The 22,397-nt window shown below is 40.5% G+C and overlaps 1 protein-coding gene across 1 annotated transcript in view; it reads right to left on the reverse strand.

Annotated features, from left to right (window-relative positions):
- Nucleotides 1-5,732: 5,732 nt before the first annotated feature.
- Nucleotides 5,733-22,397, reverse strand: part of LOC116747970 — a gene marked incomplete at both ends in the record, with an annotated part of 781,548 nt that continues 764,883 nt past the window's right edge. The window contains 1 exon segment of the mRNA XM_032620672.1: nucleotides 5,733-7,738. Coding sequence (XP_032476563.1) covers nucleotides 5,733-7,738 — 2,006 coding nt within the window.

Raw genomic sequence — 22,397 nt, forward strand, 5'->3', positions numbered from 1 at the left:
ATGTAGCCTACTCGCCCTAAAAGGACCCATCAGCATCTAGTCATGCAGCGCTTCAATTATGCAAAGTACAGTCTAACTTAACTCATGATAAGGTAACACGAAGGTGACCAGAGGTATAAATTCTTATAAAGCCTCAATTACCTCCCACATGTACATAACTGAAACAAAAGCTCCTAATTAAGATATAAACCTGACATTAGTGTAAAAAAGAAATCATAGCATCATCAGTTTTTAGTCTCTTCTATTCCCTAATTAACTTTCCATTCATTTGTTCCTTCATTTTTTATTTATCCAATATTAATTAAGCATCTACTATGTAGTAAATAATGTACTAGGCACTAGAGACGCAGAAATAAATATCAATCAATCAATCCCTGCCTTTGGGACTTTACAGTCTGATAGAAGAATCATATAAGTAAATCAATATTCTTAAGTCAGTGTGATAAGGTGCTAGAATAAAGATACACAGAGTACTGAGGGTGCAGAAAAGCAGGAGGAAAAATAATTTTCCCTTTACCCTTCTAGATTCTTGACTGAGACCCCACTGAAATAAAAAGACAGATTATCAGGAGAAAAACAAGCATAAGTTTAATAACATACGTACCTCTTTTATGCATGGGAAGTACCCAGGGAAACTAACTCCCTGAAATGACCCAAGCCATTACATTAAATACCATCTCCGGCTAAAGACAGAAGATGTTGGGGGATGGGGGAGCCAGTTACAGCAGGCTATTGGGAAAAACACAGTAAACAAGAGTAAGGTTGTTATGCAGATTTAGGTCATTGCCTTCTCCATTGATAAGAGCTTCCAGAGACTTAGTCATCCTCCTTTTCCTGGGACAGAGGAGGAGACACCCTTAAAAATGGAAATTTCCCTTATAAATGTAAATGTCTCTTACAAATGGATAACTTCTACTCAGTTTTCAGAGCTTTCCCGGTGTCTCCTGTTTCTTAAAAATAATCAACTTAAAACAATCCTTAGGATAAAGAGATGTATTTTGGGGTGGCAATTTCTGCTCCCCTTCAAGAGTCAGGGAAATCTTGGAGGAGCTCATGTTTGAGTTAAGTTTGGTAGAACTGATAAACTTAGTTCTACCAAACTTAACTCTAAAGTAAAGGTTTAGAGTTAGCCAACAGACAACGGGGGAAAAAAAAATAGATTAGGAATATGGACTAACTCTAAGCAGAGGGAACAGCATGAGTGAAAGTACAGATATGAAACAGTGCAATACATTCAGGAAAGTGCAAGCAGTTCCGTATGGCTAATGCATAGAGGGCACGTGGAGAAGAGGCATGAAGTGGAACTAGCAGTGGTGGTAAGGACTGGTTCAGGAAGGGCCTGCACTCTAAATTACTGCTTTACCTTTATTCCAAAATTTACAGGATAGTCATTGAAGGGAAGTGATATGATCAGATTTATATTTCAGAAATTTCAGGTAGGAACTTTATGGGAGAACAGATTCCCCAGGGCCAAATTACAATTAGGTTTCACAAGATGATCTTGTTTCTCTTATTGCCAAGATGGTATCTTCACTGTTTCTCCCTTGTACTGCTTACATTTAAGATCTGGAATTTTAGGACTTGGGTGAGGAAGAGAAGGATGGACCTTCAGAATGACTCATACATCTCTGGCTTGAGAGAGTGGGTAGATACTGATGTCATTAATGGAGAGGGAAGTCAGAACTGGAGAGAGAGGAATTCAGTTCGAGACATGTGGAATTTGCAGTGTCTTTAGACACTAATATGAGGTTATGGTAAAACAAAAGGAAACACAAAAACAAAAAACTTGAGTATTGGAATTGAGCATTTTTGAAGGTAGTGTAGCCGAAATTTGGCCTCTGTATTCCAGTACTGAATTGAATCTTAGAGGCAGAGTTTTGGGTGAAGTAGAAAAGAAAAGCTTTATTGCTTTGCCAGGCAAAGGGGGCCACAGCAGGATAATGCCCTCAAAACTGTGTGCCCCGACCTGGAGGGGGTAGTGAGGGATTTTATAATAATAGTTCAAAGAGGGCGTGATCAGCTTGTGGACATTCTTCTGATTGGTTGGTGGTGAGGTCATCAAGAGTCAGCATCATCAACCTTCTGGTTCCAACCGGTCTGGGGTCTCCGTGCATGTAGGAAGCCTAGAGTTAGCTTCTTTCATCTGGTGGGGGTTTCAGTATCTGCAAAACAGCTCAAAGATACTGTTGTGTGTATCCCTTGAGGTGGAACCGGGATCCTGTCCCTAAGGCTGCACTATTGTTTCTTGATTTCTCCTTGTTTCTGCATCCCCCTTCCTTCCCTGATTAGCAACTGTTTGAACCTACCCTTTCGAACTCAGGGAGGGTCATGGAGGCTGGATGAAGCCTATTTCCTGTAATCAAAAAACAGGGGACACAGAAAAACTTTCGTGCCCAGGAGCCCCACAGGGCCCTGCTCAGTTTTGGTAGGAGATTTATGTTGCTGAAGGGTGGGTTGCCAAAGTGGAGGTGGGACTTATTGAAGCTGAGCAAATCCAGCAACTGTGAGACCAAGGAGTTAAAGTCATCCTGGTTAACGACAGAATTGAAGTGTAAAAGGACACAGTGAAACTCAAAGTTTTCCATTAACTTGGAGGAGCTTGATTAAGTAACAGTAACACAGAGGGATAGAGCAGGGAGTCACAAACGCATATCCTTCAGAAGCCAGACAAGCAATGTAAACGAATTAAAGAAAGCAAATTTAGGGCTTCCCTGGTAGCGCAGTGGTTGAGAGTCCGCCTGCCGATGCAGGAGACACGGGTTCGTGCCCCGCTCCGGGAGGATCCCACATGCCGCGGAGCAGCTGTGCCCGTGAGCCATGGCCGCTGAGCCCGCGCTTCTGGAGCCTGTTGCTCCGCAACGGAAGAGGCCACAACAGTGAGAGGCCCGCGTACCGCAAAACAAACAAACAAACAAACAAACAAAAAGAAGGCAAACTTAAGAGAGGACATCCCATCTAAAGGAGGCAGCTGCTACTCAACTCCAGGTGACAGTTGCCATTTGGGAAGATAGGTCTAAAATTGCTAGAAATTTCCATTTTTAAAAGAAAATTCAAATCCTTTAAAAAATATGAAATCTCCTATTTTTAAATATCAGCAACTAATTAAAAAAATACTGTGAGGGCCAAAGCACATCTTCAGTGTGAACCCAGCCCACAAACTGCCAGTGTGCACCTCTAGGATAGAAAGCAGTATATGCCCAGATGGCCTGAGACTCAAAGCAAGACAGACTTGTAAACAATGGTGAATATCTCCTTCCTCCCTGGGCTGCGGCAGACATCACTAATTTAATCAGGTATACTGTTAGACCCAAACGGTCTACGAGGGGTTCCAACTCGCCCAAGAACCGCCAAGAGTCGAGAGCCGCTGCAACACGCAAGAGGTTTATTAGGAGCCGATGCACCGGGGTTCCCTGAACCTCACGCAGGAGGCCGATGGGGAACCCCTAAAAGCGGAATCACATACTTTTTATAGGTTTATTTACTCATAGGGCGGGTATATTCTCACAATGATTGGGTAAATGTGGTGACTTTTGAATTCATTGGCTTAGGAACTTTTGTCCCACCTTCTGGCCGTTATAGTTGTCTGTTCATTGTGGCGGTTAGGGCGTATACCTGTTACGGGCAACTGGAAAATTACCCGCTGTCTGGCAAGTCCCCGTCAACTGAAAAACTCCAAGAATTGGTTTCGATAGGGAGAAGGAGTGGCGCACGATAGGGAGAAGAATTGGTTTCGATAGGGAGAAGGAGTGGCGCACGATAGGGAGAAGAATTGGTTTACGGGAACAAGTGAGGGGGTGGAAAGTCCCTAAAGGCCCCACATTCCCCCCCTTTTTTTTTGTAACTAATTTCAATCATGGAATTTCAGTTTCTTTTTGCGAGTTTTGGTATTGTTGCCTTAGCATTAAAACTTGTACCGTACTAATGCGTTCTCTAATAAAGGCTATCAGGCGATTCAGAATGCATGGTCCAAAAGTTAAGAGCAACAATAAAATAATGAGGGGCCCTAACAAGGTGGAAACTAAAGTAGTAAGCCAGGGAGATTTATCAAACCACGATTGAAACCATCCTTTTTGATTTTTCCTTTCCTGTTGTCTTTTGTCCAGGCGCTCCCTAAGTTTGTCCATAGTTTTGGTAATAGCCGCAGAATGATCAATATAAAAACAGCATTCTTCTTTTAGTGCAGCACATAGTTCGCCCTCCTTAAGGAACAGCAGATCTAATCCCCTCCTGTTTTGCATTACCACCTCTGAAAGCGAGGTGAGGGATTCTTTTAACTGAGTTATGGAACTTTCTAACGCCCGGAGGTCAACATCTACAGCTTGTCTTAAGGCATCATAATAGTGGGGTTGTTGAATGAGGGCTGTTGCACCTGTTCTTACCCCGGCTGCCATTCCTAGTCCTAGGAGTACAGCCAGGGTGAGTGTTATGGGTTCCCTCTTAAACCTTCCTCTGCCCTCATATTCATCTAGAAAGGATGAATCTGAATGATAAATGAGTCTGGGGACCAGCTGAACTAACACACAAAAATCGGTTGAAGCTTTAAGGACCTCTAAAGAAATGCAGGGGGTCAATCCTGTGTTACATGCCCACCATCCATCCGGAGGAGGGAGGAGATACCCTGAGCCCTGTGGGAGGCTTAAATTGGCACAAAGATGTCGGTGGGACGAGGGGGGCGTTCCTACACGTGTACCGTTTCCTAATACTGAGGCCAGGGTCAATTTACTATTTCCTTCTTGTTTCCATCGACATTGATCTGGAGTGTTAACATTATTATAATTAGAATTATATCCTATAGCATCATAATAAGGGGGAGGAGCAGCATAGCAAAGCCAACATGATTTGGTAGCCTCCGGGTTTGTGGCATTTAAAACCTCAAAAGCCGCCTGGACCAATGAGAGCATTCGGTCCCGGGGGGGGGGGGGGGGGGGGGGTCTTGGGCTTGATTGTTATTCCTTTTGGCTCAGAAGTTTGGTTTCTTATCTCTGGTAACGCTGTGGGAGGGGCCAAAGGTAGCGAAGAGTGCCCTATCTCAGGGTTGGGGCTTATAGGAACTGGAGTAGGGGTTTCAATTTTTAGTTTGATGGTCATTAGTAATCCATCATTATATCCTTCTTTATAAAACCTGATTCCCCATGAATGGCCATTTATCCAGTTTTTATCCTTTTTTCCTGGTTCACTAAAAGAGATCTTAAGGGGATGGCACCATTTAGTACATTCAGGCCTATAAGTTAAGGGGTTGGTTGGGTGTGTATAATTGGCTGTCACCTTAATAAAGTCCCAGCCAGAGGTGGGCTTTCAATAGGTGTCTCCTGTGGTTTCACACCCCCAGCTTTTACAATAAAAATGTTCCTTTCCCCCACATTGATAATTTAGGGACCTATGGCGATGAAATCCCGGGCATACATAAAAGGTAGGGTTGCTAAGTTTCTGTCGCGTACCCGAGTTTTGGCAGCCGTATTGGCCGGCCCGACCGGGTATGGATGGGGCGTTTTGACGATCATGGGAGTGTGCTGTGTCCCAATTGGGAGCTCCTATGGCTAATTTACAAACATCGGGGAAAAGGTCTGGCCACCAGGTCCAAGGAGCAGCAGTATGGCTAACAGACCATATTACATCTCCAGTTTGGGAAATTACCTGCCAGGTTAAATGCTGGGGCAGGTGAGGACTAAAATTACTCACAGTCAGTAGGGGTAACAGAGTTAAAGTTATAAATCTGATGATCGCAGAAGCTTGAGCTTGAGCGGGTTGCTGGTCTTTTGGGCTCGCCATTCCGATGTTGCAGATGCTGGTGCGGCCTTCACGTGTGAAGCGTGGATCCACGCAGCGATGCCATCTACCTTTATAGCCGTGGGGGTGGTGAGCAGGACGATGTATGGTCCTTTCCACCGAGGCTCTAGAGTCTGGGTTCGGTGCCGACGGACGTACACGGAATCTCCGAATTGGAAGGGATGAGCCTCTGCTGGTGTTCCTGGTCGGTAAGCCTCTGCCAGCTGGGACCACACCTCCTTTTGGACCAACTGGAGTCCCAACAGCCTAGCATATAAGTCAGTGTTATTATGGCAGTCAGGACTTAATTTCTCCCTTAGCGTAAAAAGAGGAGGTGGGGCCCCGTATAGTATTTCAAATGGAGTAAGATAATAGCGGGAGGGGGTATTTCTAGCCCGGAACAGGGCTAAGGGAAGGAGCACCGTCCAATCTGTACCGCCAGTCTCTATGGACAATTTAGTTAGGGTCTCTTTTAGAGTTCTATTCATTCTCTCTACCTATCCTGAACTCTGGGGTCTATAGGCACAATGTAATTTCCAATCAGTCCCCAGGTATTTGGCCACACCCTGACTTACCTGGGCGACGAAGGCGGGACCATTATCTGATCCTATTACCTTTGGTGCCCCGAACCGGGGGAAGATTTCTTCTAAGATCTTTTTGGCCACCACAGTAGCTGTCTCCTTCTTCGTCGGGAAAGCTTCTACCCATCCTGAGAAGGTATCTATAAAAACTAGAAGATACCTGTTACCGTACCTTCCAGGGCGTATTTCAGTGAAGTCGACCTCCCAATAGGCTCCTGGGCGGTCTCCTCTGAGCCTTTTTCCGACCTCAAGTTTTCCTTTATGGGAGTTTACCTGTTGGCATGGAATGCACTCTCGTGCAATCTGCTCAGCTAATTTAGTTAGTCCAGGGGTATCATAACCTGTCTTGTGTAGTAGGGACATTATCTTTTTGGTTCCCAAGTGTGTCCATCTGTGAATCTGTTGTAGCATGGATTTTGCTTATTGAGGAGATAATGTTCCTTTAGTTATGGCTGGGGTACTTGTTCCCCTATCATTTGGTTTCCCAGGACTCTCATCTGATAGTTCTAGTATGATTTCCCATAGAGCCACTTCTCGTGCCACCCTATCTGCCATGTTGTTGCCTCTTGTCACCGGGGTATTGTCCTTCTGGTGTCCGGGGCAATGAATGATGCTGACTTTAGTGGGGAGCATGAGGGCAGCTAGCAGTGCCACTATTTCTTCTTTGTTTTTAATTTCTTTGCCCGCCGAGGTGAGCAACCCTCTTTGTTGGTAAATGGCCCCATGGACATGGGCGGTAGCAAATGCGTATCTACTGTCCGTATAGATGTTTACCTTTTTATTTTCTGCTAGTTCCAATGCTCTAGTCATGGCGATTAGTTCAGCCCGTTGGGCCGATGTCCCTTGCGGTAATGCGGCTGCCCAGATGACCTCTTTTCCGTCTACCACGGCTGCTCCCGCCCGACGCTTACCTTCCTCTAGGAAACTGCTTCCGTCAGTAAACCAGGTAACGTCGGCGTTGGGGAGGGGCTGATCCATCAAGTCTGGTCTGCTACCGTGTGCTGCAGCCAGTACTTCCTGACAATCATGGATGACGGTAGTGCTTTCCAGGTCAGGGTCGGGTAGCAAGGTGGCCGGGTTGAGTCCTGTGGCTGAGGTAAACTTAATACGATCTGAGTTTAACAGCAGGGCTTGGTAATGAGTCATCCTGGCATTTGTTAGCCATCTGTCGGGTGGCTGGCGAATTACACTTTCTAATGCATGGGGGGCTGTTATCGTTAGGTTCTGCCCCAAAGTCAGTTTGTCAGCATCTTTGACCAAAGCGGCCACCGCGGCGATTATTTTTAAACAGGCGGGCCATCCTGCTGCCACAGGATCCAATTTCTTTGATAGGTACGCAACCGGGCGATTCCAGGGGCCCAGTTTCTGAGTTAGTACTCCCTTTGCAATACCTTTATTCTCGGCCACGTACAGATGAAAAGGCTTAGTGATCCTTCCCCCGTTCCTTTTTTTAGGGCATTCTCTTGCCCAATGACCTTTTTCTTTACAGTAGGCACATTGGTCCTTGTCTAATGGCCGCCTTCTATCCGTTGTTCGCCCTTCCTGTCTATTTCTGTCTCTACTGTTTCCTCCTCTGACTACAGTGGCCAGTATCTTACTCAAATGTCTTTCTTGCCTCTTATCTCATCTTACCTCACGAGCCTCTTGTTCCTTCTGCTTTCTTTCTTCTCTTTCTTCTTCTGTCTCCCTCTTATTATATACCTTATCTGCCTCTTTTACTAAGTCCTGAAGGGAGAAACCTTGTAGGCCATCCAGCCTTTGTAACTTCTTTCTAATATCAGGGGCCGCCTGGTCAATAAAGGCCATTGCTATGGTGGCCTTATGTTCCTCAGAGGTTGGATCATAAGGAGTGAATCGTCTAAAAGCCTCCATTAAGCGTTCTAGGAACACGGTTGGCGATTCCTGGGGCCCCTGAGTTACCTCTCTTACCTTAGCCAAATTCGTGGGGCGTCTGGCCGCTCCATGGAGACCCGCCACCAGAGCCTGGCGATACATTTTCAGGTGCTCCTTACCTTCCAGGGTATTAAAGTCCCAATTCGGCCTGACGAGTGGAAAACCGGCATCAATCTCATTAGGCAACTGGGTAGGTTGTCCATTGGCGCCTAACACATTCTTTCTAGCCTCCAGGAGAACCCGTTGCCTCTTCTCAGTTGTGAGGAGAGTCTGGAGGAGCTGTTGACAATCATCCCAGGTGGGTTGGTGGGAGAAGACAAGAGACTCTATTAGAGCAGTAAGAGCCTGTGGGTTTTCAGAGAAAGTAGGGTTATGCATCTTCCAATTATAAAGATCTGCAGAGGAAAAGGGCCAGTATTGAAGGGGCCTATTCCCGTGGTTATCGGGGGGGCCATATTCTCTAAGGGGTAAAGCAGTAGGATCCGGGGAAACAGCCCTCCGGCTTCTGGTGCCCGCCGAGGGACCCCCCCTTTCCGCCATAACAGGTGGCCCTACTGGTGTGGAGGGTTGTGAAGCTGGGGGTCCTAGGGGCGACATGGGATTTAGGGCCGGAGGATAAGGAGGTGGGGAATCTAGAAGAAGCAAATCAGACTGCAGGTCAGGATATATCGCCTTTGGCGGGTCCGGGGCAGCAGATGACTTTTCCGTGTCTGGGGTTTTCTTCAGGGCCAATATCTCCGATTGTGCTGGAGCGCATGCAGACGTGCCTGTTGAGGAAACAAAGGGCCGGACCCACGGAGGCGGGGAGAGAACTAGATCTTCCCAGACCAAGATATATGGTATCTGGTCTGGGTGTCCGTGGGGTCCTGTGTTAAAGACCCTAGACTTGACTAGCCCAACCTTATCTAACAAAAAAGATCCTTCGGGTGGCCACCCTGTCTGAAATGTAGGCCACTCAGAGGTACACAGCGTTTGCCATTTTCCTTTCCTTACTTCTACCGAAAGGTTGTGGGCCCTAGCCCTAACTTCGGTCCAGTGGCTTAGGGTAAGAGAAAGAGGAGTCGTCATAGTTTGTCCCATTGTCGTCCGTCAAAAGAAAGATAATAGTACAGAAAAACAATAAAATTTCAAAAGACACACATTGATATTGCCGCCGCGAACTTAAACCCGAAACCAACTCAAATTCAGATGGCAGCTTATATAACCTGCCAGAACCAGCCGCCGCGAACTTAAACCCGAAACCAACTCAAATTCAGATGGCAGCTTATATAACCTGCCAGAACCAGATGAAGGGGAGACAAAATTTGTTTCTCCTTCCAGATGGACCACCAGGGCGTCCCCCGGGGCCCGTGGACACCAGCTTTCGGCACGTCTGCCTAGCCAGGAGTCCAATACAGATTCCACAGCAAGCCGGTTCGCACGGCTTTTTCCTAATGGCGGCTAGCAACAAACAAACGACAAACAAACAGACAATTGGGCTCGAGCCTACCTGATACCTCCGACTCCCGATGTTCTTGTGACCCGGGGGCGAGAGGGGATCCCGGACGAGCCCCCAAATGTTAGACCCAAACGGTCTACGAGGGGTTCCAACTCGTCCAAGAACCGCCAAGAGTCGAGAGCCGCTGCAACACGCAAGAGGTTTATTAGGAGCCGATGCACCGGGGTTCCCTGAACCTCACGCAGGAGGCCGATGGGGAACCCCTAAAAGCGGAATCACATACTTTTTATAGGTTTATTTACTCATAGGGCGGGTATATTCTCACAATGATTGGGTAAATGTGGTGACTTTTGAATTCATTGGCTTAGGAACTTTTGTCCCACCTTCTGGCCGTTATAGTTGTCTGTTCATTGTGGCGGTTAGGGCGTATACCTGTTACGGGCAACTGGAAAATTACCCGCTGTCTGGCAAGTCCCCGTCAACTGAAAAACTCCAAGAATTGGTTTCGATAGGGAGAAGGAGTGGCGCACGATAGGGAGAAGAATTGGTTTCGATAGGGAGAAGGAGTGGCGCACGATAGGGAGAAGAATTGGTTTACGGGAACAAGTGAGGGGGTGGAAAGTCCCTAAAGGCCCCACAATACAGGGCTTCAGGAAGCAACTACCAATCAGTTGGATTTGGCATGCAAGATGAAACCTAATTTACCATAACGTTTCTATCATTTTCAAGAAAGTTTCTGAGTCTTTGAACTGGCTTTGGTCTTTGTAAAAAGAACAAGCATGCTGTATGTAATGTTCCAATCCAGTTTTGCCCTCACAGGATTTTCAGGTGGACTTTCTTGTTGAATGTGTGCTTTGTATGTGCTCAGAAACTTCTTCACACCAGTAACTGTGTGTTTTTAAAATTTCCAGTAATGTACTCAGAGGTCCTGAGTGGGAACTAGTGTAACATTGAAGGTGAACAAACGAAACCTTTCATCTGTTCCCAGGTATGTCTGGCTTCTGGCAGCTTTTCCATTAATAGTTGAGAGCCTGTTTGCTGCCTGGAACACTGAAGGGTTGTTAAACAGCTCTCTGCCCTTTAGAAAGAGTGAGAGATGACTGGGAGGCTTCTAGACAGAGGCATGAATCAAAATGCATGTTTAGCTATATGGTTTATTAACTCATTTACTGAAGTGTGTGCTTGTGTTCTGTTAAATCTTTTTAAGTTTAGGCATTCTTGCTATGGAAGGATTTTCTTTTGGGTATTTAAATACCCAAATACTTCATTCATATTCAAATACCTCGTTTAGCACATTTCTAATTTCCTTTATAAGCAAAACATACTCTTTCTTTGAAGGAACTGTTTTCAGCTCTTCACCCCCACGCTCTTCACTTAGCCAGCTGTTTCCATTGACTCCGCTGCAAGCCCTCAGGCCAGATTCCCGTGGCAGGAGAGGAAGGAGAACAGCTGAAGCTGGAACTGCAAGCTGCCTTAGCTGCCAAAGTCCACTTGATTCTGACGCAATGCGGCTGCATTCTCCATTTGTAATTTGTTCCCGTTCTGCTTTTGGTTTTCAGCATCTAGGCCGATCCCCTCACCCTCCAGGGTCCCCCTATCCCACCACCTCCCCGCTGGCCTCCTCCCCTTTCCTTAGGATCCTGAAATAGATTACTTGCAAAGTAGATTACTTTGCCTGTTTTGCCATGACTCACTGCTTGTCCAGATCATGCTCACACTTGTTCCTAAGAGGCTGCTTGATCCGCTCGTGACCTGCCCTCCACCCATCCCCATCTCTGGCTCTGGATCCTGTTCTCCGTCTCTGGCTGCCTGCCTGACACATACTGCCTTACTGCCTGGTGTGTCATGGATTTGCTGATTTTCTGTGGCACCTGAAACAATACAAGCAGAAAAATCCATGACTCCTCTGTTTAACTGTGCTTCTCTGTGATCAAAAAAAAAAACTGATCAAAAATCTCAAATTAAACTTGCCATGTAACCAGCAACCTGTACATTAATTAAATGCCGGAGTCCGGGTTATGATTGGTGAAAGTTAGAATACAGCAACTTTGCCTGGACATAGTGGGCATTCTTGTTTATGATGATTCCTAGATAAGTATCCATCTTCTAAGTTTGAGTGGGATATATGTATACCTGTGTGTTGTTGTAGATGATATCTTGCATTAGGATATTAATGAGGCCTTTAAAGTCCCCATTGATGAGAAGGTAGACCTTTAAGGAATGATGATGGCTCCTTAACAAATCTATAGGCTTCTGATAAATAAGCTTAATTTTAATCTGCCACTGTTTTGTTTTCAGAAATAGCACATATTGTTATTTTCTGTTTACTTAAGAATTAAAATAGTCCCATCCTCATTAGATCATCTTGATTAATTTGCTCTTTGTCTTCCTTGAGGTTGAATTAATTTTCATTTGTCCTGAATTTTAAGATATGTCAACACCATGCCAAATATTATAGATATCGTGAAATGTCAAAGTAATTTGCCGTTTCCATTCTTATTGTATAATTGAGAAAATAGAATAGTAATAATAATGACTATAATAATATAATATAGCTAACATGATTGAGTTCTTGCTATGCCCTAGACACTGCATTATAGGCTTTATTTGCATTATCTGATCTTCTCAACTGCCATTTAATGTGAGTTATAATGTTATCCACATTTTACAGTTGAGGAAACTGAAACACAGAGAGGTTTGCTAGTTTGCTCAAGGTTGCAAAGCTAAATTAGTACCAGATCTGGAATTCGAATTAGTATCAGGTTTGTAGGGATCCTAAAGTCTGAGCCCCTGAACATCAAGTACCATTTCTCTCATAGGGATAATTTTATGTTTTAAATGTTTTCTTTGCTTCTACATTTTCCCCCAAATTTGAGACTCTACCTCTTTCTCCTCATCATGTGGTCATATTTCGATATACTATCTCTTCTTACTAAAATAATACATTCTTGCAAATGTATTATGAACTAAAGGAGTTGTACTAGAGGTTAAGAAATTAAGATCTGGAGCCAAAATGCCTGGGATCATATACCAGTTCTGCCACTTAATAATCCGAGTGACTTTGAGAAAATTACTGGTCTCTTTGAGTCTCAGTTTCTTTAGCTATATAACTACTACTAGCATTTAGTACATTTGGTGGTTGTGAAGATTAAATGAGATAATACATATAAAGGATTTACAATAGTGCCTGCATATAGTAAGTGCTCAAAAATAACCTGATATATAATTTATAGACAACTTAAAAATTTCATGTTATAGTTATAGCCTAATTATTTTTCCTTTGTTTCCATTCATTTATCCATCCATACATACATGTATTCATCCACCCATCCATACATGTATTCATCCATCCTTATATCACTGATTCATTTTACAAACCCATGTTGGGTACTCTGCACAAGGTTTTCCCATCTTCAGAGAGTCAAACTCTATAAAATCTTCAGGAGTTCACCTCTTTTGGTGGAACTCCTTGTTGTATGAGAACTCTTTTATTAATTTCTGGAAGAAGGTTGGGGCTTTGCACAGACCAAATGGCAATATAGGACATATCAAAGAGTACATGGAAGGCCGTTTTCCACTTGCCACCATTCTAGACACTGGCAAAGTTACAGACACTTCAGAGATCTAATTTTATGAAGACCACTAAAAATGCTATACAGGAGATAAGAAATCACCTGAAATGCTATCATTCTCAAATAGTAGCTTCATTATAATGTAGATAAAATTGAAAGAAGATGATCTTACCATGGCATGGTAATGATTCTTATGAACAGTTGATATCTATATACTAGTGAAAGGCCCTGGCCATGAAATAGGCCTATGGAATAGGCCTATTTGGCAAATATGTTGGTTCTGGCACCAGACGGGTTTTGTGGTCATACACACAATTTAGAGAAATTCTTTAACCTTCATGTATGAGAATATATCACCAAGATCCAAGGAGCCCTGTCCTAAGATGGCAAAAATGTTGGTGTCTGCTGGGAGATATTGTTTGTACTGGTTACAGATTTCTGATATGAATAGCGAGTGTGGGTTTTTCAGGAAATATCAATAATTGTGAGTCTCTGGCCAAAGAGGCTGAGAACTAAGAAGAAATAGAGGCAATTTGCAGTGGATAGCTTCAGCTTCTTTAAAGTAACACCAAGTCGAGCTCTATTAATGTAGTCTCATGGAACTGGTTTTGCTGACGTTCTTAGTAAGTGTCTAATACTCCTAATTGGATGTGCTGCATTAGGGCTTGTTTCACAAAGTTGCCAGATACCCCTATGGCTATTATCAACTCAATCTGAATAAACTCTATTAGGATATATAACGCAATTACTTGTTGCCAAACATTATTTTTCACTTGTAGAAGAGTACACTGGAGAAGAGTCACCCCATACTTATTGTTGCACATACCGTTCCCTCTGCCTATAGTGCACTTCCTCCACTCTTTTCTTAGTCACCTCCTACTCATCTTTCAAACTCAGCTCAAACAGTTCTTCCTCAAAGAAATCACCCCTGACATTTACTGAAAGCTTACTTATGAGCTGGGAAGTATGCTAATCAGATATGTATTATCTGATTATTTTACCTACATTAAGAGGAGAGATTTGCTGAGAGGAATTAAGTAATTTGCCAAAAGTCACATAGCAAATAAGTGGTAGTGTTTGGTCTCTACCATAGGTTCATCCCATGCCACAGCCCACATTTTTTCTTTTTCTTCTTTTTTTTTTAACCACAATTCCATATTGTACGGAAACCAATTATGCTCATGAGCTTACTACAGCTTGTGGATGGAATTCTTTAGGTCAGGAGCCCAGTGATAGGAAGGAACAAAAGCCATTGTGAAATGAGTGATCAGAGAATTGTGGCTACAACTCTTGCCTTCTTCCAGATAAGCATGAGCCTAAAATGTTGATTTAGGCTAGGGTGCAGTGTTTTTAGAGTTTCTAAGCTGGATGGCAGTGAGGAATGACTTACCCACGGGCAATTACAAAAGAAAGCATCTCTTGCCTCCTGGCGAAATTAAAATTGAAAACCAGACGGATCAACCAATGTGTGTGTCAATGCATAGAAGTGAGACACAGAGAGTGGATGCAGATGTTCATTCTTTTCTTCTTTCAGCAAGTATTTATTGTATTGTTCTGATTGTTGAGGATACAGAGGTATATGATACAGATGTACTGCTTCCCTTATGGAATATACATTTTAGTGAGGCAGTGGGACAGAAACTGAGGAAATCATTAAAAATTTGAAGTTTGAAAACTGTAGAGGAAATCAGGGGATAAGGGATTATAGAGCAAATCCCTGAGCTACAACAACATGATTACAGGTAAGGCTTAGCTTTCTGCAGCTTTGACTATTGCCTGGGAAGGGAAACTGGTAAGGGTTCTAAATGGTTTTAGCAATAATAATCTTAGTTACCATTTATTGAGGTCTACTATGTAACAGGCATTGTTCTAGGCACCTCATATATATTATCTACCTGTGAGATCTACCTGTGAGATGGTGTTATCCCCATTTTACAGATAAATTGACCGTAGCTTAGACAGGTTGAATAGTGGCCAGAGACCAAATTACTTCAAATGGCAGGCTTGGGATTCACACATGGATTTTTGATTCAAAAGTCAGATTCTTTCAGAGATGAGGTGCTGACTTTCTAAACATGTAAAGAAAGAAATTCCAGTGCAAATGAAAAGATGTTGAACATTGTTAGTCATCAAGGAAATGAAAATTAAAACTATATGAGATAATACTTTGCATTCATTGGTACGGCAAAAGTTAAAAATCTGACCATACCAAGTGTTGTCCGGGATATAGAGCAATTGGGGCACTCCTACTCTGCTGGTGGAAATGTACAATGGAGGAAACACTATAAATAGTTTGGCAGTTTCTTATAAAATTAAACATATAGGTACCATGTGACCCAGCAATTCAATTCCTAGTTATTTACCCAAGACAAGTGAAAACATATATCCACACAAAGATTTATGTGCAAATGTTGATAGCAGTTTTTTTCATAATAGCCTCAAACTGGAAACAACCCAAATTTCCATCAACAGGTAAATTGATAAACAAAACATGGCATAGCTGTATATGGAATAACCTCCAAATCATGCAACAATATGGATGTCTTAAAAACATCATGACAAGCAAAAGAAGTCAACCTCAAAAAAAGCACATACTGTGTGATTTCATTTACACAAAGGTCTAGAATTAGAAAAACTAATTATGTTCATAGAAATAAAATTAGTGTCTGCCTATGTGGGTGGGATTGACTGCAAAAGAGACATGAGCATGAAAGAATTTTTTTGGGTGATGGAAATGCTTTTATATCCTAATTGAGGTGGTGATTACACAGACATATACACTTGTCAAAACTCATTAAACTGTATATTTAAAATGTTTATTTTATTTTCTGTAAATAATACCTCAACAGAGTTGGTTAAGAAATTCTAATGCAGGATGATACATGCCATAGGAGCACATGGGGATACAATGCAGAGCTACCTAACTCAACGTTGGAGGAAAGGGTGGGGGGAGAGAGAGAGACAGACAGACAGACAGACAGGGACAGAGACAAAGACAGAGAGAGACAGAGAGACAGAGAGTGTTTACAGGATAAATGATTCCCAGACTGACTTATAATAAAATAGTATGGGTTAGTTAGTTGAAGATCTGAGGAAAGGGCATTTGTGATTGAGAAAATAGTTTGTTCAAAGTTCAAGGCATGAGAGATAATATTGTTACTGAACTCAGGTTCAGCTGCTTGCTGCTCAAAAGCCAATAGTCGAGAGGCAAGTGTTGGTAGAAAGGAAAGTTGCTTTAATCGGAAAGCCAGCAATCTGAGGAGAAGGTGGACTCATGTCCCAAAACCAACTCTGAAGATTCTGTTTAGTTTTTAAAGGTAAAAAAAGGGGACGTAATCTCAGTTAATCATTGAGGCAGAAGGTTAGGTTCTGTGTCATTTTTTTATTGCATTCAGGCTGGCTGACTTCTCATGATCTTTCTTCAAATGTTATCTCATCTGCGTGGTCTGCCTGCAGGATTGCTAAGGGAGCTACTGGAGGTAGAGAGCTAGTCATTTTTAACTACTTAATTCTTCATTCCTACTTCTTTTAATCTAGGGAAAGAATCAACAAGTTAGGCAAGGTATTGTGTGCATTTAGTAGAGCATAAGTCAGGAGTTAAATGTTACCTAGTGATCTCATTTTTTAAATTAAGGTTTAAGGGAAACAGAAATAGGCAGACAGGAAAGGGGCAAAAGAGCTGCTTACAATATCACATTTGTGGAGTTTTAAGTAGCCTGATTTCATAGAGATAGAAGATGCCAGTGCAGTAGAGGCCAGGATGAGACTAAAGAGGAAGATAAGGACTGGATGACAATATGAAGATGGACAGTTTATGTCATGCAAAAAAAAATTAAAGTCATTGCAGGATTGGAGATTGAACTCTTCAGAAAGGATAGATATAATAAGTGTGAGGACCAAGGGATAGTTTGTATCCTTAATAATATAACACTACATATAATATCTTTGCAGGGTTAACAATAAACGTTGTTAGCTAAAGATTAAAGAGTCATCCTTTTTTTCATATAAAAAAGTCTATCAGTCTAAATCTTAGCATTTGATGAGATATGGTAAAATTAACAACAGAAGTAGAAAGGGCATGATAAAAGGAATAAAGTAATCTCTGATAGGCCTTTCAATAATTGTAATCCAGAATTTAAGAATACAGATGAAAGTTATAATTGTTACAAGCACATCGATTTAAAGTAACATCTGCATTTATACAAAGCAACATCTGCTTTACCCCTAAAATGTGTTTATAATTCCTTTGGATGGAAATATGGAGCCCTCTGACAGAGAAGCATCCAGTTGGCTTGAGAGAAAATAAATGACTGTGGGAGGAATATACTCAGGATGACCCTCTTTTCTTTAGAAAGGGGACCTAAGACTCTGCAAAAGAAGACCTTTTGGCTTGCCAAAGTAAAATTCCAGGCAAAGGTTTGCTTACAAGATGGGACAATTCAACCTTGTCAGTGGCTGACTTTTATTTGTTTGACCTTCGGTGAAAAAATGAGACTAAGCACACTTAAAAATACAAATAATTTCAAACCTCTATAAAAGTTTGACAATTGCATTCACTCTTTTGGATAAGCCTTTGGTTCAAAAGATAGGAAAACCATAAAAACAGCACAAAACACATCTTTCTGACTTTAATATCTTGTGAATTCACCATTTTAGTAGATTTATGGAGTTCTGAATTTTTATTCTATATTTCTAAATTGTTTTGCTGTCCTTATTTCAGTGGCCTAATTTTGACCTAAATCTTACTTAACTTCTGTAGTTTTTGACAGATTTGACCATTCTTTCCTTGAAATTCTTCTTCCTTGTCCTTTGTGACACTATTTTCTCTTATTTATCTTCCTATGTTTCAGGATCTCATCCTCAGTCTCTTTTTCAAATGTTCCAAGATTCTACAGTTCCACTAGGTTTTAACTGAGGCATCTTCCATACTAAGGTTGCCTTTAAGGTCAGTCTGATCCTACCTGCCACTTAACAGTGAGGAAAATCCAGAACTTTGCAACTTTCTATTTGAATGCTATTCAAAGTTGACAATATACCAGCCTCATCAGGCCTTTGACAGCCTTCATCCTATTGAAACTTACAACTTGAATGAGTCAGTCCCACCATAAGTTTCATCCTTATTATTCAGCATTGTTCCAAGTGCAAATATCTAGCTCTTTTTCACTATGCTATGCCTTCTACCCTACACTGTATTTTCCATTGCTGACCTCACTTCAATATTTTCTAATTTGCCCTCTGAAATCCTTATTCCATGATAACTGAATCTCTTATATGGTAAACCTCTTCAGAGAATGCTACCCCCAACACTTGCTCCTAAATCCTCTGAAAAAATAGATAAGAAACTTCCAACAATAGTTGTCTGTAAGTAATAGCACATGGGAATGGGGGGAAGAGAATGTAATTTGACAAATCTAGAGTACTTACTATGTGCCAGCCAGGTCTGGAAGTAAGACTGATTTTTTCCTACATTCCCAATCCAATGTGGTTTCAGCTTGAAAACATTCCACATTTATACATAGTTAGGTACCTAACTTTATTGAATGTGAACTTTTTTTTTTACAATAATGGTTTTGTTCTCTACATATTGTTCATAACCTAAATTTTCACTTAATACTATGAGAGGAATATTTTCCAATGGCATTAAATATTTTCTACAACATGACTTTTAAAGATTCCTTGATATTTATGAAGAAGATTACCATAATTAATTTAATAGATATTGTGTTGTTAGAACTTAATTTTCTAAATTTCCCTGTTATAAAATATACTGTAACAATCAACTTTGTACCTAAATCATTGTGGTCTTCTCTGATTAGATAAACAGGTCCTAAATTCTGATTGGAACACATTCTTAGATGTTTCATTGTTGGATCAGTTGTGTCAAAGAGTATGAACATTTTCAAGACTTTTTGTTTTTGTTCTTCTAGGTGAACTTGATTTTTAGAACTAACATATTTGTTTTCATTGGAACATTAATACATGTTCATTGTATACAATTTAAAAAACATAGAAGAGTAAGCAGAATAGAAAAATTAATATATAATTCTAAAGATAATAAGTATTAACAAGTATGTGCTCTTTCTCTTCCTCTCTCTCTTAAATAAAATTGGGATATGGGACTTCCCTGGTGGCACAGTAGTTAAGAATCTACCTACCAATGTAGGGGAAATGGGTCCGATCCCTGGTCTGGGAAGATCCCACGTGCTGCGGCGCAACTAAGCCCGTGCACCACAACTACTGAGCCTGGGCTCTAGGGCCTGTGAGCTGCAACTATTGAGCTCATGCACCACAACTACTGAGCCTGCACACCCAGAGCCCATGCTCCGCAACAAGAGAAGCCACCACAACGGGAAGCCCGCGCACCACAACGAAGAGGAGCCCTCGCTTGCCGCAACTAGAGAAAGCCTGTGTGCTGCAATGAAGACCCAACACAGACAAAAATAAATTAAAAAAAATAATAATAATAAATAAAATGGGGATACTTAAATGTTTATGTAAAAAATAAATAAATAAAATTGGGATAATATACATACTGTTTACTAACCTAATGTTTCACTGAATACATCATAAATATTTTAACATGTCATTAAAACGTCTTCAGAAACATTATTTTCTAATGGCTATATATGGCTGCATCATATGAGCATACTATATTTAACTATCTACAATTTTAGATATTTGGTGGTCCCTAAATTTTATGATTACAAATAATACTGCAATAAATATCTAAGTACATAAATCTTTGTACAAGTTTATAATTCTATCCTTAGGGTGATTCCAGAAATGGAATTGATGGGTCAATTGTTTGATTATTTTAACTGATATAATTAGAAGAAAAAGGTTGCATTAATTTCTGCAAAAACATCCCCAGCAAGATATTGAAGTGTCTGTACATCCCTCACCCTTGCAAGTTTAGATATTACACTTTAAAAACATGTTAATTTTGTAAGCAAAAATGCTGGTATTAATTTGAATTTATTTGACTTCAGTTTCTTACCTTTGAGTATGACACAAGCCCTTTATAAGGTTTAGGAAGGTCCCTTCTATTTCTAATTTTATGGGTGTTTTTATCATGAAAGGTGTTGGATTTTTGTTAAAATTAAAAGAAATTTATTGATCAATGTATAACTTTTTAACATTAATTTTTAATCATACATGTAATGAAAATTCAAAAGTTAAAGGTAAGTTTAAAGTCCCTTTGGCATCATCCTAAAATCTGAGACCATTCTCCCTCCCTAGAGGTGACCACATTTACGAATTTGGTGATTATCCTTCCAAATATTTATAGATCCTGCCATAGAAAATCTGTAGTATTATATGTTAATATGTGTACACATGAATTGTTCTATATCTGTATCTCTATATTTAGACAAATTACCTTTTTTCTCTCAATTATGTCTATATATTTCTTTGTTAGATATCCTTATTCTTCTTAAGCCCTATATATTATATATATATTCAAACTCATAAATTCATAATTATAAATGATTCAAGCAGCATAAGAAAGAAAATAAATGAAATAGCACTCAACTCATGATGTTAGAAGAACAACAAAACAAATGTATGGAATGTAGGGGAAAGGATGTTAAAATTAGAAAACAGAAGTGTTGTAGGATTAATTTTAAAAATCTGAAACCATTTTCGTGGAATCACACACACATACTCATACAAAGTTTAAGCAGATTAAGTCAAGAAATAAAGAAACAAACTAATAAGATTAGGAATTATTATTGGGATATAAGATTTTAAAATTTGAAAATCTTGATGAAATTGAAAATTTTGCAAGAAAATAGAAATAATCAATGCTTGCTCAATAACACTAGAAAACAGGAACAAAAGAACAATACACTGAAGGTACTGAAAAGCTGTCAAGTTATGATGTACGTAAAAGATTGAGGTTTGTCTTTCCTGCACCCCTCCCAAACTTCCATGGAACAAATAATTCTTGTCCTAAATAAGCGATTTCAGGGTTAAGTACGAAATTGAAAGCTTCTTAATTTATGCTTACAACGTTAGCATAACCCTGTTAGTGAAATCTGAGAAAGATAGCAGAACAAAAAAAATACCAATCTTATTTATGAATATATATATGGAAAAATCCCAAATGATTTATCTAATGGTTTCCAGGGTTATTTTAAGAATGTAACACACTATGACTGAGAAGATTATATTTATGAAGGGCATTGGTGTTTTAGAGTTTGGAAATCTATTAATAAAATCCATCATAATTTTATAAAATGTATTAAAAAGATAGTCAATTAAAATATTCCATCTGTTCCTGAATTTAATCAAGCAAATAACTAAATTTTTAGCTAGGAATACAAGTATACTTACATAATAAGATAAAATTTTCTGTAGTCAATACCTAACTTTTTATCTGATGGTGAAAATTAAACACATTTCTGTTAAAATCTATCACTACCATCATTTCATTTTTTCTCATTATTCTGGAAATTCTACCTAATGTGACAAAAGGAGAAGAAAATATACATATTATGAAGAAGAACACAAAATTATCACTATTTACAATTGTAAAATTGCTCCCTAGTAAAACAAAGAGAATCATCTAAAAAATCAATAGAAAAAAAGAGAGAATTCAGTAAAGTTTCCAGTTGCAAGATATAGGGCAAAATTTAAGTTTGATTATATACCTACAATAATAAGTTAGCACATATAATGGGAAAAAATCCTATTCACGAGAGCAAAAAATATAGCAGGAAATGTGCAGGGACCTTTATCAGGAAAGCTATTAGACCTCCCATGGATGTACATTAAAAGAAACATGAGTAAGCAGAGATTCTATGTTTCCGGATGGGAAGACAATATTGCACCGATGCCTATTCTCTCCCCAAAGATATAGATGTATATATTTAATACAATTCCAATTAGGATTTCCAAAGCTACAATGATATATGTGGTGCTGGTATTAGAACAAACATCCATAAAAATGATGTGGAAGAGAAAACCCTCCACATACCCCAAACACATTTAATATTTAGTATATGATAAAGGTTTCATTTGGCTTATTTGCATATTCCTGGTTTATCTTTATGTATGTATGGTTGTTGATAGATATAGATATAGATGGAGATGTAGATAAAGATGGAGATGTAGATATAGTTTATCCTAATTCACTTTATTTTATGT

This window comes from Phocoena sinus, chromosome X (genome assembly GCF_008692025.1).
Source record: "Phocoena sinus isolate mPhoSin1 chromosome X, mPhoSin1.pri, whole genome shotgun sequence".
Classification (NCBI taxonomy): domain Eukaryota; kingdom Metazoa; phylum Chordata; class Mammalia; order Artiodactyla; family Phocoenidae; genus Phocoena; species Phocoena sinus.